Genomic DNA, 17,493 nt, shown 5'->3' with positions numbered 1-17,493 from the left:
CTATTGGCGTTAGTCAATGTTAGTGGCGGGTCCAGGAGGGGGTGCACCGGGCAACCGCCCCCTTCGATTTTTTTCCCCCTTGAGATTAAAAGAAAAAGAATCTTGAAAGGGGTCGTGTGCGCCCCTCCCTTTAATCATTTTTGTTCTTTTTTTAAAAAAGAAACTATTGATCATTGTCAGTCGATTGCATTGCGATTAAAGCTTTTTTTATTTTTTCTTGTCAGCTGGTGAAACCAGGAAATGGTAAATAAACTAAATAATCTTACTGTGCTCCCTCATCCTTACGGAATTCCTGGACCCGCCCCTGGACTATAGCTTTTTGTCAAGGCCCTCGACACGTGGAGTCATGCACCTTTTCAAAAAATCGCGCTGAATACTAGTACCAGGGAGGTGGACCTCCCTGGTGGTACCTACACACCTGTGTAAGTGAGTTACCAGGGTGAGTTACCAAGGTGAGTTACCAAGGTGAGTTACCAGGGAGGTAGCGTTTCACCTCCCTGCATGCTAGTACCAATGCATAGGCGCCTGCCTCGCCTCCGGATCGGCTGGTTCCCACTTTACTGTCGCTTGCACATAATATGCACGTGGGCACGCACTCACTATTACGTATACACTACACACTCAATCACAGTCAAAGCTGGAGAGAAGAGTCAATGGCCTGGATTTGAAATGACACAGTCAATAGTTGTACAAGGTGAGTTTAATTTATGTTTCGGGTAGATTATGTGCCCAATATGATTGCCAAGGCTGGGGGGGGGGGGGGGGGGGCTAATTTTAGTAGACGATCTATTATACCTGGGACTGGACAAAAATTAGATCAACGCTACGTGTTGTTAGCTATGTTGGATTGTTGCGTGTCGTGTACCAAGCAAACGCCGCGCCGAGATCAACCGGCGTCTTGCTCCCGCGACTCGCTGGGCAGGCACCGTGCAGCGACTGCCTGGCTTGGTCTGCATGCATGGAGCTAATCCATGGTCTGTAACAACTATGTGCATGGAGCTACAATATTGTAGCTCCATGGCCTGTGCAGGGAGGTGGGAAGAGAAGAGAAGTCCTATTCAACCTCCCTGTACTATCGGGTCTGTAGGTCATGAAGGCCTACTAACGTTTGGTTTACGTGTGCTGCCTACATGTGATGTGGCCACAACCCAGCTACCACACAGCTGCCGCAGTAGGTGGGACTGAAGAAATTTCGGCGCTTATCGATCCCGGGGTCGAGTCTAGATCCCTACCGGTGCCATGTTTTTTGTTTTTGTTTTTCGCAAAGAAACGACCATAGACATGGCCCTTCAGTTGATTACCTTACTTGTCCAGTTAATTATAAAGCAAGATCATAAATTCAACTTTAAACTGTACATGGCAGAGCAGCTGATTCGTCTTCAACAAAGTTCAAACTCCAAAACTAAAAGATGTTTAACAGGATGTCAACTCTTTCACATTTCCCGAAGCAACAGCCAGTCAGGAAGCTGGATTCTTGTTGTTACTAATGACAATTGCCATTCCAGCAAGAGTTGTTGTCATATCAACTTTTTATGAAGTGGGGCCCAGCTAAATGCAGAGGCAGAAGTGTCTCCTCCATGTTAGCAGAACTGAGTAGTGAGGTGGAAACACCTTTTGAGGACTGCCAGGCTATTTTCAGACTTGCACTTAAAGGGGCATAGTCCCGGTAGTGTAGAGCTGTTGATGATACTGCCGATCACCGTCGGCATTGATACAAAGATTGCCGAAATTGAGCTGTCATCAAGAGTATTAGCGCGTAGGTGTTGCTAATAAGTAACGTTGCCTTCGTTGTCTTCTCTGCGCATCACACAGTCTGTAGTGATGCCAGGGTGTGTGCATATGTGCTTCTTATTATGACATCACAAAAGAAATTTGCTAAAGCTGTCATCCCCCTGAGCTGAATCATGAGCCGAACTGTGATCGGACCACTGACACAGTGGATCGGACTTCTTCAGACTCGGGAGAGTGGGCCAAAGCGGAAGCGCCCAAGAGAAGTCGATAGCATAGGTCTCTATAGGAAACTTGCGCCGTGCGCCCGCGTACGCATTTGACTAAAATACTGGGACCATGCACTTTTAAAAACTGTACCACTACCAGTACCAGTAATACTTAATAGATAGACTCTAAATCCATTCATCATACGTTGCTGCTATATTTTTTGACAAGTATCACTATCAATCACTATCGATCAAAAGTATCTTTTGATGGAATCCAAGCTAGAAAATCTTCAATTTCCTTCCTTCACTTGCTGACTGGGTATAAGAAGGAAGGACTGATAGGCCTACAATCAAATACAAATATTCCTTCCTCCTGAGGAAATGGCAGAATGGAATCTTCCACCATTGAATGTTTGAGATGGTTCTGGTTAACTGCTGGTCATGTGGCAAGGTTAGATGATGTGGATAATTCAACTTGCATTCAGGAGGGTCATTTTTTATACACTGCTAGTACTAGCCACCTTTTGCCTGCAACCAAATATCCCAGCTGTGGAGTCTTTGTTAGCAGTAGTTAGAAGAAGAAGAAGGAGATCAGAGAAGGATTTTAAAACGTCCATATTGTACCTGTGGCTTTTCAACAGAGTAGATCTACAGCCAGAACAGTGCAATTGTTACATGCCTGGTCCCATGGTAAAATCATGAATGTTTTGACTAGACACTAGACAAAGGCCTACATAAGGCACATATAGTGCCTGGCCCTCATTTTTTTATTTTTTTATTTTTTTATTTTTTGAGGGGGGGGGGATGTCTGAAAAGATGCACTTAAATTTAGATGTACTGTGAATGTAAATTCATATGAATGATATTGGAAAACATTCCTGTGATAACAAATGGTATGAGTACGAGTGGCCAGGAACATGCATGAAGGGCCAGCCTTATGAAACTCGAGTCAAGCTCAGGTTGAACTCATTTCTTATAGTTTTAACATTAATTAACAAGTTTGAATGCATACCGCCACCGTATTTTGACTCTTTGTTTTGAGACATCTGAAAAATGCAAAGTCAGATGAGTACCTGGCTGAATAATTCAGTACAGGTATTAAATGTGCATCAGATTACAAGATGCTTGTTTGTTCCTATTCAACAGGATTGTATTTTGTGGTTGGTACACCTGTAAGCATGACAACCGTTTGTGTGATGACCTTTTTTTTTTAACAGTGTGATGACCTTTTTTTTTTTTTTTTTAACAGAGACTACAATGCAAAATGTTCTTGGCATGTTCATCTTGTATTTCTTTCCCATGTACAACTGCAGTGGCTGATTAAATTTGCATCAATTTTCATTAATTGCTGTGTACCACTGCGTTCCAAATATCGATAAATGTCTGATGACTGATTTTCTCATATTTTTCCTCTCACTTTCAGTTGGGCAGTGCGGTAACCAGGTAAGTTTTGAATGACCTAGAGGCCAAAGCTTGATTGCAATCCAGTGTTTGATGAATGATATTATTCGTCTAGGCCTAGTGTTAAAAGTCATTTCTCCCCCGATCTTTGTTCATATTCATAATGTATAGCCACTGAGATTATTTCCATGGAGTCAGTATATGTTGTTTTTATTGTCTCTGTAAAGTGTATAGAGTGGTGAATGATTAGCATTATTCTATGTCAATACTTGGCTCCCCCAGCACAGTGTGCTGCTCTTTACTGGCAGCCTGGCATTTCAGTATTTCAGCAATGTGTTGATGCTAGTCTAGATTTCTATACACAGGCATCCTGTCCAGGTGAAGACAACACCCTTTTGTTTGTCAGTGGTATATTATGCGATAGCTTTAAAAGAGTTTTGAGAAGGGTGTATAAAACAGTAGTAGTAGGAAAATTTTGTCACTTGAAGCTGAGATCTTGGAGAGGCAGGACCGTTATTTTAGGGTCTTTAGCAGAGACTGCTAGGCCTGAATTCACGAAAGGTGGTGCAATTGAAACCATGGTTTAAACCATGGACACTTTGTATGGAGCGCCAAGTGTCGCATGGCCTATTTCGTTACAAAATCAGTCATTTCGTTACGAAATCAGTCATTTCGCCGGGACAAAATGACTGATTTCGTAACGAATAGGCCATGGGACACTTGGCGCTCCATACAAATTGTCCATGGTTTAAACCATGGTTTCAATTGGACCACCTTTTGTGAATTTGGGCCCTATGGTCTGCTGGTGATGGCGTGGGTCGACGAGATGAAGTCGGATGACTGCAGCTAAATATAGAGTTTCATACACTTTAATCTTTCTCATTGTATTTAACCATCGTGGTTCTCTTCTCATCAGATTGGCTGCCGATTCTGGGACCTGGCATTGAGGGAGCATGCCACCTACAACAAGAAGGGGGTCTTTGACGAGTCTCTCAGCAGTTTCTTCAGGAATGTGGATGCCAGGTATCTCAAACCGGGAAGACTTCCTCTTGTCCCCTCCCCACTAAATTTTTGCCACACCACTCTCTACATTACTCTACCCTTGTTAGCTTAATACACACAGATGCACGCACACTTGCTTACTGGTGAACTGCCTTTGTTCCTGCCCAAACTATCTTTACTAAAGCAGCTTTTTTAGCATTTCACACTACCAGAGACTATCGTGAAAATAGAAAAGCGAATATTTTAGCATGTTATGTGTACCACAAGTTGCTAGCATTGTCTCTATTCCACTGAATTGAAAATAGGTGAAATTCATCTTACTCAGCAGAGCGAGAACAATTAATTGCATGAATATCTATATTTACAGTAGCTAATTATGCAGTTAAGGCTATCCACAGCTCACTCTAGATGACTTTTCTTGTTTTCTCATGTTCCAATTTTATCTTATTTTATGTTATTGTAGGTATAGCAATCCTCTTGACCTTGGTGTTGGGGATGGAAAGCAGAAAATCTCATCTTTGAAAGCCAGGGTGAGGGCATTCTTACATTGTAGTAAAATAATATTCGGTGAACAAACCATTGCAATTTGGAACAGATTTCAGACATTTTGAACTCCAGGTGCACAACCTTTTCCAGAAAGTATCTGGCATATAAATGTTCAATGAAAACCATATTATTGAGTAAAGACTTCTTGTAAGGCATAGAAATGATCAATTTCAACACTTTCATTGTTAGAGAAGATACATGGATGCTTGTCCATTTTTATTCCACCATTCTTGTCAGTGTTATGGTGTATGACATGTCATTGAGAAAAGCAGGGATTGCACATGACTATATCAATCATAAATCATTTGTTAGCAGAACATTGTGCTGTTATTTGTCTGTTATTATTTTTTTTTTGTAAGGGGGGGGGGGTGTGATATGCTGCGTCGGAGCACGTTATTGCATTCATTTTGTATGAAATCACCTCATGTATTATGTTCTCTAAGCTCAAGTGTTGTCCTGTGGTCAACCTTGCCTGAGTCAAATCAAAAGGACAGGACAAAATCCTTTTACTTGCATAAATTTTTAACTTGCACAGTAAAATATTAATGCTTGTATCTGATCTGGGGTAAACCTTTGCTTTTACCTGGCCAATGTTAAGCATAGGTGAGATCGAGTAGTTTATTGTCACATGTTGTTTGACCGGAGGGAATCTTTTGAGTGAAGAGTCTTGATGCGGTGTCCTCTGACAATGACATCACTTTCAGGCCGTTCTGGTGGACATGGAGGAGGGTGTGGTCAACGAGCTGCTGAAGGGGTCACTGAGGGATGTCTTTGACCATCGCCAGCTACTGACCGACGTGTCTGGGTGTGGCAATAACTGGTAGGCCTTCACAGATTCTCACTTTAAAGACAGTGTATAACCCTGTATGTCCTAGGAACTTTGATATCTTAACCTGTTGAGGAAGAACTGATTTTGCTACGACATGCATTTCCCATAGATACCTGCCCGAGTTTACTCGAGACTCATCCTCAACAGGTTAACTTGCCCAGCTTTTTCAATACTATTCAGCAATCAATCCAACCTTGACCTACATGTAGTTGTAATGGCACGTTTACACCGAGCATGGTACGGGCAATGGGCCGGGTATTTGCTATGGTACGCCAAAAGGAACCATGTCTTGTTCTGTTTATATGAAAAAATCAGCAATTCAGTACAAAATCACCTAAACTGTTATTCTTATGTCAAAACAAGAGCAACAAAATCAACAGTAGAAGATTAATTTTGTAACAAAATTATTAGTGGGGACTTGATATTGTAACAGAATCAGCCATGGTTCCTTTTGGCGCTTCATAGTAAAAACCCTGTTCCTTGATCCGTGCCGGATTTGATGTAATCACAGCTTAAGCCTATTCAGATTATTGTGCTTGAGTTTAGTAGGAAGGTAAATGTGACACAATAGAAATTAGATGGATTTACACGTATTGGGTGATCTCTATTCAAGGACAGTTTCCAGACATTTGTGCTCGTTGGCAAAGAAAGCACAGGAAGATTTAGCTGCAATTCATTGTGAAGGACAAAATTTTATACCTGGTATTCCTCTCTATATTATGTCAAGTATTTAAAAAAAAATAACAACAACTACAGGAAGGACAATTAAGCTAAGATTGAAATACAGGTCCAGGGTCTGGAACTGTGTCTGGAACACAATATAATATGAAAATATCCCAGAATTTGGGATAAATTTTTGCCCTTTGAGATGCATGTATGTAACACATGAGTATACCCTGGATTGCTCTGTGGAATACCCCCAATTTTGCTCTTTGAATGTTGGCAGCTATGACTGGTCAGTGGAAGGCTTGTGATGCGATCATTGACATCATCACTTCCTCTAGTCAGTCTATGTGGTTATAATGACAAATAACCCTGTTCAGCTGAAATGTGTGAAACTTTGGACACCCTGAAAAGTTAACTTTTTGGCATGGGAGAGCATTGCTCTCCCATGTTTTCTAGAAATGAGAGTGTGAAGCTCTTAATGGGCAGAAATGATGACAACAAGAATGTCTTTTAATAGCAAAGTGCGAAATTGCTGTTTCTTATGCATGTTTGTGTATTGTGTGTAGGGCTGTGGGTCACAAGCTCTATGGTGCACAGTACCGCGACCAGCTGGAGGAATGCGTCCGGACAGCAGCCGAGGCGTGCGACTGTCTCCAGTGCTTTTTTGTCATGCACTCCATGGGCGGAGGTAAACGGAAACAGATAGATGTAAACCCGTTTAAGGACGAGTCCAGAGTATACTCGGGCAGGTGTCTATGGGAAATGCGTGTTGCAGCAAAATCAATCTGTCCTCAACGGGTTAAGGTTCCATCCTCGTGGGATAATTGCTCCCATGAAATATTTGCACACTATGGAAAGCCAAACATAGAACCTGCCCACAAACATAACCCTAACCCTAATCCTAATCCTGACATGAAAGTAAACCTAGATCCCTATCATGACCCTAAATCGGTGGAGAAAATATGACAGGAGTAACTGTCGCAGGAGCAAATGTGGTGTCACCGATTGTAGAGACTGCAGCGTGGGGAAACACGGATGTTCTGATTGAATTGATCTCGATTTGCTGTCCACTGGGGTACATTCGATAGCCACAAATAACACCAGTCGGCAAATACACTGTATTTGCATCCCAGCATGCTCTTATTAATGGTTGATTCCAATTAAGATTCTTTGGCTTTGTGTGTACCTACATAGAGATCAGTGATAGAGATGTACACAATTTTGTCACAGGGATTCTCGAATATATCTGAGTGTCAAAAGATTTACTTCACAGCGAATCTTACAATCTTTCTCTACAACTATGTATTTCTATCATTATAAAGAGATACATTGCTTTTTAAGCAATGTTTTTCAAAAGCACTCCTGCATTGCAGGAGCAGAATAATGTGGCACAAAGGGGTTGATTGTGTGTAGGCTGCCATAACAAACCTTGGGGAGAGCAAACATGATATTTTTAATATATTTTTCTTTAATGATGCAAACATATTTTGTTTGCTACAATGTACATGTCTGTGGGAATTTATACCATCTCTACTAATGTTTCAGCAAAATCAAACACACAATATTTGTCCTACTCTGCATATGCTACAGAACTCTTCATAATTGTTAGAAGGAAGCCTAATCAAGTCTATTGACAGAACTCCTCTGCTCTGTACTCCAAGTGAGATTTTAAAAGCATTGCTCTAGATATACAGTTCATCCGGATGTTGAAGCCATCAACAAATCTCTTTGTGGCAACATGTTTGTGCACTTTCATTGCATACATCCCATGAGCTGCAAGATTGGTCAACATTTTTTCCATTTGATTTTTTTTTTTTCAGGGGGCAAGACCACTAAACTTTACTCAAAGCTTTCCTTAGTATGCTGAATTTGAGCAACCTTGTATAAAGGCTTTGGAGGGACATCAATACCTTGAAATTATCATCAGTTTTCGTCAAAAACATGAAACTTGAGGATTCCAGAATCTTATTTTTTTATCCAATTTTCATGGAAACTTTTACCATTCTTGTTCACCTTCTGTGACTCTGCATGCCTGTGAATTTGGTATTAAGGCCTTACACTCTAACTTTTGACCTATGACCATCACATAAATTTTTGTGTCCCTTCAAAGGAACTGGTTCTGGTGTAGGAACAGCCATACTGAGTCAGCTGCAAGATCTCTATCCAGATGTATATAGGTAAGTAATTCTTTTTTTTTTTTGTTTGTGAGTAATATTTCTGTCTTGGCTGGCCACTTCAGTGACCAAAAATGAGGCTTCACTGAGCTTGTAGGACTTCAGACAAACAATTGAAAGTCAAAGCAAAGTCAGATTTTTGTTTGTTGTTGCTTTTCTATATATAGTTCGTCCATGCAGAGCTTCTGGCAACACGAGAACTCAGAGGCCTAAATTCAGAAAGATAGATTGAATTTAGTCCATGGATTAGGCCAAAAAAAAAAAATTGTTGCATTGGCGTAACATGAGATTTTCAAATAGGGTCGGTCGGGCGGATTTTTTTTTTTTTTTTTTTTTTTTTTTGCTACCTGCATTTTACGTATAAAACTCGTGCTCAGCTCAGTAAACAGTTACAACTGCTGCACCGAATGTGCTGTGTTCATCTATTCTACAAATCATTTATGAGGCCGATATTACTGGAATTATACCCCTTCACAGAATTTAAAGATGTTGAAATCCCTATCCTGAATGTTTTCACTTCATATTTTACTATTTTGACTTAGATAAGATAGATGCAAATTGACCCATATGTACGATCTTTTCATCGCACACGGCGATCTCTATTACAGTCCCACATATACAGATTCGTGTAAGTTCTCCACACAAGAAACCTATGGCAAAACTGTGCACAATACATCGCAGTCTGAATGCTACGTATACACTGAATAAATCTTGTTAGAGTACGTGTCCGTGTTGGAAACAGATGACGTACTGATCAAGGAAGGCTTATGCGAGGCGCTAGATCTCTCCCTCGTACATCCGATATCCCCAGAGCCGTTTCCACTTCCGGGTTTGTGCGATCGCGATCGCAATCAACAAGATATTTGATATCGATAGCAAAAAAAAATAATCATGGGGTCGGCGGAATTTTTAGGGTCGGGCGGGTTACGCCAATGCAACATTTTTTTTTTTTGGCCTTATGCAAATTTTGTCCGCGTAAATGTGAGAGACAGATCACATTGTGTGCTAATCGAAATCCGATAATGATTGTACGCTCATAAACGCATGTGAATGGTATTCTATTTCACACTTGATTCTAATATCTAAATAGTCCATAGACTTAACTTTAACGATGGATTTGATTTAAAGTACCTTTGTGAATTCGGGCCAGAATGACTACCAGTAAGTTTTTATATGGTTTAATTTTGCAATGACTGCACTAATGACAATATAAATTTGACAGATCAGCATTGTATAAGGAAGAAGTTAACGAGAGTCAAGTGACTGGCTGCATTTACTTTTTACTTACAATTTGTGAGGAAGTCGTTTGTGAAGAAAGTATGTACCGGAACAAGTCAAGCATCTGTTGGGATTAATAGCTCTCATAGTAGATATGATCACAAGGGTCTGCTTTGACCACAAAGACAAGTGCAAAAGTTTGAAACTATCATTTTTATGCCAAAGGAATGATAATGATGATGATTGTGATGATGACACAAATCTGAAAGAATGCAGCCATTTTATCTTTTGATGCAAATAATAACCATGAGAATTGCTGTTTCCTCGGGAATCCATAAAAGATCAGTGGTCAAAGGTCAAGTTGAATATTTTGGTATTTCCCTGGAATATTGTTAACATGGTGATATTTGCTTATTGCTGGTGATATGTATTCATTCATTTCTATAACCCGCAAGAATGTCTTTACGATTTTCTACGTACATTTTGAAGGGGTTGCATTGTGCACTTTGTCAGTGATGCCTCTGTGGTACTAGTGTGTGTGTGAATGTGCATACGCCCCAGTACTATGTGATGTCATGTTTGTATGCAGTAGTTTTTTGTGCAGGCTGTACGTCTGAATGAATCAGGCAGCACATCAATTTTCATGCAGAAAAATATCCAATCAAATTCTGTCCTTGCTCTGAATTGGATGAAAACACTTGAGCGAGCAATTCAAATTTAAGAACCTGCAAATTATATGTTTTTGAGCCACTCAAAAATTAATCATGCAAAAACATTTTATGTTAATAGTAGGTAACTTCTGAATCACTTTGGAAAATTCAGCCACACTGCAGATATTGGCATTAAGTATCCTGTTAATGCTGCTGATGACATCTGCTTCTTGATGGCTTAATCTTCAGTTTCAGAGGAAAGTGGAGAGTACTAGAGAAGTCCTCTATGCCGATGATTCAGTAGAGGAAAATCCCAAGTGGGTAGTTAAAGTACTTGCAGCCCCACTCATCAACATGGTGATATGGGAATTATTTAGAATGATTTGCTTCTGTTTTTCCATCATTAGGTGCATCAGTCCTGAGACAGGCTGATGAAAGATTCAAAACATTCTCTGTGTTTTTATTCTTTACCTGCAATGAAAGATTTGTGACGGCCGTGTATCCGAGCAGTGACGATGACGTCATTACCTCGCCGTACAACAGTGTCCTGGCTATGAGGCAGCTGACAGAATGTGCAGACTGTGTCATGCCCATAGAGAATCAGGTATGGCTGTGTGTTTGTGTGTGTGTGTGTGTGTGTGTGTGTGTGTGTGTGTGTATGTGTGTCTGTGTCTGTGTTTTTGTGCAAGGTCTTGTTTTTTCGAACCATTCAAAACTTTTCTGTGATCATTGTGACTGACATGACTGATGTCAAGATCTGATAAGATCTGATAAGATCACAATTACTCCGTGCTTAAAGACCACGACTTCAAACTTGGCACAAACAAACATTTCATGATCGGCTAGTAATGACCAATTGTCGCATGCGTAGCGGATTGCACAGCAGCAGAAAACCAGCACATAGAATCAGTTACAGAGTCAAGGGGGTTTTGAAAAGTCTGCACCCAAGTCAAATTTCTAGACAGCAAAGAGCTTAAATGGAAGAATTGTTTTGTTTTACTTTACGATCACTCTATGAAACACTGACAAGAGAAAACAAAATCATGATAAAATAAATACTGCGCCAACCAGAAATGTGTGGTTTTGTATACTTAGACTTGACCAACTTCTGTCATGCCGTCCCACACTTGTAGTTTAAAATATTTTATGCAAAGGGCATTTAATATTGTCATTGATAGGGTCTGTGTAACATCAAACAAAGGGTTGACTTGGAATCTGTGGAAGTGTGTATGTCTAATGATTCTAAAGTACTTGGGTCTAAATCTGTCGTGACATTTACACTGGAGATTTTAATTCATGCCTTCATGCTTGAATGGGATTTGCACTTGTATTTTTATGTCTCTCCCAAATACAGAAGCAATTGAATTATTCAACTTCATGAAATTCTTCCGTCGAGGTTTTTCATTGCAATCAGTTGCAATTCGAATAAATGTTCCAACAAATACTGTTCCACTGCTGTGTGCAGTATACAGAACATGTCATGTAGAAGCTTAGAGAATGCAAATATTAATTTTGTCAAAATGCTGCATTAGAGTTTTAACCCTCAATCGATAACTTTTATTGTGGTAATCATGATTCATTCCAAAGTAATATGATCATGAAGAGCATAAACATAAAATGAAAGGATAATTTAGTATGTGCTGTTGCCTTTTGTATACCAGCCTATCATCCTTTTCATTTTTATCATTATTGTTCAATGTTGTTTTTAATCATCATCTTTTGATGTTCTTTACCAGGCCCTTTATGACATTTGCCAGAAGGTCTACCAGGCCCAACCTCAGGAGCAGCCTGGGAAACGAGTCTACCCTGCTTCATCCGGCCACGTCAAAGGTCAGGGAAGTGTGGTCACGGGAGCAGGGGGCACCACCAAGCCCGGCCAGGAGAAGCCGTTTGACCACATGAACAACGTCGTGGCTAACCTTCTTCTCAATCTGACAAGGTACACATCATTGATTTCGAAGGCGGTATCTAGATATCTCATAGTCCCGTCGCTAAGAAGCCAATGTGCTGCCATTTTAACGCGCACATTGCCCATACACTTGTGTGTGAAGCTCACAACATCACATGATCTGGATGACAGTCTCTGCTGGAATATGCATGCAAATCTCCATAGAGCGTGCCTGGTTAGATGGGGGTGCGATGGTTTCACTTGTTTGTAATGTACAGTGTGAATGGGCCAAAGAGATATCCAGATGTAAGATCAGTGGTACACACTGTTAGGTTCATCTACTACCCTGGACTCTACTTCATTTAATTCCTGTATTCCCATGCATATTTGAACTGTTTAATCCTAAATGTGCTCAGGTACTTAGCTCAACTTGCCAGGCTTTTTTCACTGACATTGGTTGGGCTGTCCAAACTGGACATTGTTGGACATTGTTGTAAAGTTTGCAAGCCCACTCAGGTGTAGCAATGTGCCTCAATCTGACAGGAAGGCCGTGGTGACACACTAGGGATTAGGGGAGTAAGAAAGTGTCTACTACTGTATACGCCGAATATTTTGCGAGGTTTTTATTTTCGCGAATTTCACGAGTCAGCTGCTGTTCGCGAAATTAAAAACACGCGAAAATATTGACTCCAATCCTGATATGAATGTGACGTACGCGTACACATTTCCCCGTTCAGTACGGGGACTCCACGATCGCGAATTTAACCACTCGCGAAATCGTCGGGAAGTCTCGATTCGCGAAAACTTAGACTCGTGAAATATATGGCGTATACAGTAATTGACAGCTACTCTGCAGATATTTGCCTTTGTACCACAGTGCAATGAGGTTTACTATACCACATTCTCTGATATATATTCCTCCACATCCCGCAGTTCATCGCGTTTTGAGGGTTCCCTCAATGTTGACCTCAACGAAATCAGCACCAACTTGGTCCCCTTCCCCCGCCTCCACTACCTCGTCACCAGCCAGACCCCGCTCTACACCTCCAGCAGTCTCAGAATACCAGCAAGAAGGTAAAGGGCTGAGCTGCTGAGGACAAGGTGGTTCAGTGGTAGGATGCTCCTTTAAGACTCTGAAGGTCCTCGGTTCAAACCTCCCAGAAACTGCAGTTGATGCTCTCTGTTGAAGAATCAGTATTTTTTTAAAATTATTTTGTCATGGCTGATGAGTTGTTCGATGCAAGATTGCTTACTCTGTAAGGTGATAGATCTCATCAGCAAGCTCATTTAACCTTTTAATAAACTGTAAGAGCAGGTAGCTTTTAGTTTTGATTTAGTGTGTTTAAGCTTAAAAGTGAAAATCAGCAACATTCCTATGTCTTCAAACATTTCTGCACTTCTTATCATGTTCCCTTCAGACAGAAGATTAAGACTTGTTTCCATTTAACTTCAGGAAAGTATTTTACCCGTTATCCACTCTGCACTTCAATGCAATCTGCTTCTTTAACAGCTGTGTACCTCATTGGTAGTCATTTGACTTCCAGAAATTATTAGTGAGGTCAAGACAATATCTGCTACTGTAAAAGTGGTTATTTTTGAGCGAGTAACTTTTTGCACTTGGCTAGATAAGATAAATTTCGTGTCTTTTTTAATCATGGGGAATCAAGACATTTATAAGTGGAGCATATGATTTGCAAAAATATTTGCATGTTTTTATTTTCACAGTGGCTTCTGGGCCCTGTTTTATCAAAAGATAAAATCAATTTTAAATTTCCTTAAAACCCAGGCTGCCATAGACTTATCATAGAAATCGACTTTACAATCAATTTTAACTCTTCATAAAACAGGGCCCTGGTCTCGCGAAATATGCAAAACTTTCCACATTGCAAAATTTCCAGTTTAACACTATTGCTTTACTCCTGTGGACTTGTCTTGTAAACTTCTGCAAAACCTTTCTTTAATAATATCATATCATAATCCTTTGTGTAGATTGGATCAAATGTTCACTGACGCATTCTCGCGGGAGAACCAACTTCTGAAAGCTGATCCCAAGAACAGTCTGTACCTGGCCTGCGCCCTCATGTGCCGGGGAGACGTCCAGGTGTCTGACATTAGGCGAAACATAGACAGGTACTGTTTTTGACTTTTGCATAGTGCACAACCATCTTAAAGTCAGGGACTCCAACTCTCCCGCTTTCGACGGGAGATCTCCCACCTAAAGCCCATTTTTGCAAAATCTCCCGTTCTCCTGCTTGAGATTTGATTTCTCCCGCCCTGGCTCTGTGTCTCTCGCTTGAAATGATTTCTTTCTTTGTGCCATCGTATATTGAAAAATAAGCCTTAGATAGCATGAGAGAGCATCTAGAACCCAAGAGCTTCCAGGGCCCTTGAGCGGACCCTGGACCCCGGCCTCAAGGAACTTCGCGGTCGTGCAAGTTGGAGTCTCCCGTTTGCTAGGGGTTTCTGGTGGGAGAATCTCCAGATCAGAAGGTGCTTGGGGTTGGAGTCTCTGTAAAGTGCATAAACTTGTTCGAATATCTTTTTTTTTTTTTCTGTCAAGTGTGTGGTTTGTGAGATTGCGTCAAGATACTCCCAAACAGTTTTCTTTTTCTTGTGGAATTTTAGATGTATCCAGAGAGTGTTAGATAAGGTCAATAAGGGTATTGAGGCGAGTTGTATCGACTTTATGGTGACACAATATTTGTTCCTGCAGCAATTGCTTCGGTCTTATTATCTCCAAGGACTTGGGGTTAGGGTTAAAATTGTGATAGGGTTTTAGGTTTAGTTTGATGTGAGGATTTGAATTAGGATGAGGGTTATTTTCGTATGTTTGCATCAAACTTTTTTCTTTTTGTAATCAGGCAGTTTTAGTTCACAGTATTCAAGGATTGGCTGAAAGTGGTGAAGAGTGTAGCCAAAATTCTTTGATATATCTCAAATATGCATTGATCTCACCTTTTTAATGAGGTGATGTATGTGAATTACATGTATGCTATTTTCTCTGTTTTGAAAACAAAAATAAAAAAAAACAAACTCCAAAGACTCTCTCCAGCTCTCTTACCAACTCTATGGATTCGTCTCTCACACGAGGGGTCTGTTTCATGAAAGTCTTATGAGAGACTCTTCGCTCATATTATATAACACCTCACCTTCTGTGTGGGTAATACAATGCACCTCTGTTTTACAGACCAGGGGTCCATTTCATGAAAGTTTTATGAGTAACTTTTTTGCTCATAAGATACACATATGAGAGGCTTCATGAAATGGATTTTGCTTCTCTTTGAAAGTCTTTCATACACATAGCTACATATGAGTGACTTTGGCCATTCTGAGATCTATGCAAAGACTTCTATATAATGACTTCATGAAATGGACCCTAGATCACTGACTCATCATCTCACCTTTTCTCTGTGAAACATTCCTCTATTCCATCATAGGTTACGCCCATCTCTGCAGTTCATCCACTGGAACACTGACGGCTGGAAGACTGGGCTCTGTTCGGTCCCCCCTGTCGGCCATCCCTACTCCCTTCTCACCATGGCCAACAACACCTGTCTGAGGACCAACTTCTCAGACCTGCGCGACCGGTTCACACGCCTGTACAAGAGGAAGGTCAGTAGGTCGCAGGGGTCACATCTCTGGATAGGTCATGGCTCTGTTGTTACGTAGCTGAATCCATGCTGTCTTTAAGTGGTACAAGGTAGAAGAAATGAGAACTATTCAGCTTCTGTATACAGTTAATTGGGATGTTTGCGCTTCTCATATAGTCACTGCCTACTGTTGGTACAGGATGTTTGATAGGCGGGTCTAGGGCAATTACCCCGGACCCTTCCCCTGACCCTTATCCTAATCCTAATCCTGAACTTAATCCTAACCCTAACCCAAACTCCTAACCCTAAACCTAACCCTAACCCTAATCTTTACTCTAACCTTACCACTAACAAGTATTTAGCCGGGGGGTAATCGCCCTCTGGGGGTAATTGCCCAGATACGTGATAGGCCGTTTTCGTATTGTATTCAAACTCATGGAACATAATGACAACCTATTCCATTAACCTGCTCTTCTAAAATGATATTCAATTGCTGGAATCCAGTTTGCATAAATTACTTGATGCTATGTCCGACAAGCCTCGGACAAGCTTTTAGGTTGTCAAGAACAACCTCCTGTTTAGAAGGTATGCATAAGATTTGAATATGTTATGAAAACCACCTATTACAGTTTGATGGAGGTTTTTTTTTTAAATTTTGATTACTGCCCAAGGATTGATCTTTCACCCTCTCTGGAACAAAGATTTATGTACAATGCATTTCTCTCCATAACATCAAATACCAATACTATCAAATTGAAGCTTAGCTCAATTCATTTACAGAAAATTATGCCTAATTAAATTTTGAGACCTGTGACCTTGACCCTGACCTTTCACCTCTGGCTAGCAACCATTTTTCATTAATTTTGACCATTATTACCATGTAATGTTACCACTACATATCCCTAGCTTTTGTTATGTATGCGCTTCTAGTAACTTGAACAAGGAACCTTCAGTTTTAAGAGTTGGAACCTCATCCCCTATATCAAGCTGCTCCCTCAGAACTGAAGCAGTATCCTGATGTCCACAGAAAAGTGGAGTGATGTACCTCTGATATTCTTGCTCACCCCCCCCCCCCCCCCAACTCCAGGCCCACATACACCACTACACCACCGTGGAAGGGATGGATAGCAGCGAGTTTGCAGAGAGCCTGGAGTCGCTGTCGTCGCTCATCGAGGAGTACCGCAAGCTGGAGACGACCAAGGCTGACCCCGTGCCCAGACTGAGCGTCGCAACTTGAGGTTCAACAAGACTTGCCGTCGGGATCGTCGCTACACAGCGCATCTCTTTTGCCATGTGGACATCTCCAGGGTAGCATGTTTGACAGGTTTGATCACTCGATGTACATGTTTAGAAGCAGTGGTCTACCGGCTAAGGATGTGCCACATGCCGTGCTGTAAACGCATGGTTCATGCTCGTCCAAGGTAGACCTCGGAGTAAAAAAGCCGTTTGAAGAATGTATGCGTAACGTTAAGTCCAAGGGACATACGTTGGAGTCTATGCGGTACAATCTATTGTTCATATCGTATGGATCATAGCGCTTAGATGTTTGCGTTCATGTGCGCTCAGCATCTGTTTGAGATGATCATGTTCTC

General features: G+C 41.0%; 1 protein-coding gene across 1 annotated transcript; it reads left to right on the top strand.

Annotated features, from left to right (window-relative positions):
- The first annotated feature begins 669 nt into the window (after positions 1-669).
- Positions 670-17,138, top strand: LOC139729037 (tubulin epsilon chain-like). Its single transcript, XM_071639961.1, has 13 exons — positions 670-694; positions 3,361-3,380; positions 4,255-4,361; positions 4,804-4,870; positions 5,591-5,706; positions 6,948-7,069; positions 8,492-8,558; positions 10,907-11,027; positions 12,160-12,362; positions 13,245-13,385; positions 14,301-14,441; positions 15,749-15,923; positions 16,989-17,138. Exons 1-13 carry the CDS (start codon positions 670-672, stop codon positions 17,136-17,138), a joined length of 1,455 nt encoding a protein of 484 aa, XP_071496062.1.
- The last annotated feature ends 355 nt before the right edge of the window (positions 17,139-17,493 follow it).

The sequence above is a fragment of the Diadema antillarum genome, unplaced genomic scaffold, assembly GCF_040938485.1.
Source record: "Diadema antillarum isolate AM-2024a unplaced genomic scaffold, OU_Dant_1.0 seq00000217_RagTag, whole genome shotgun sequence".
Classification (NCBI taxonomy): domain Eukaryota; kingdom Metazoa; phylum Echinodermata; class Echinoidea; order Diadematoida; family Diadematidae; genus Diadema; species Diadema antillarum.
Note: the sequence above shows the minus strand (reverse complement) of the source record. Positions and strands in the feature narration are given on the sequence as shown.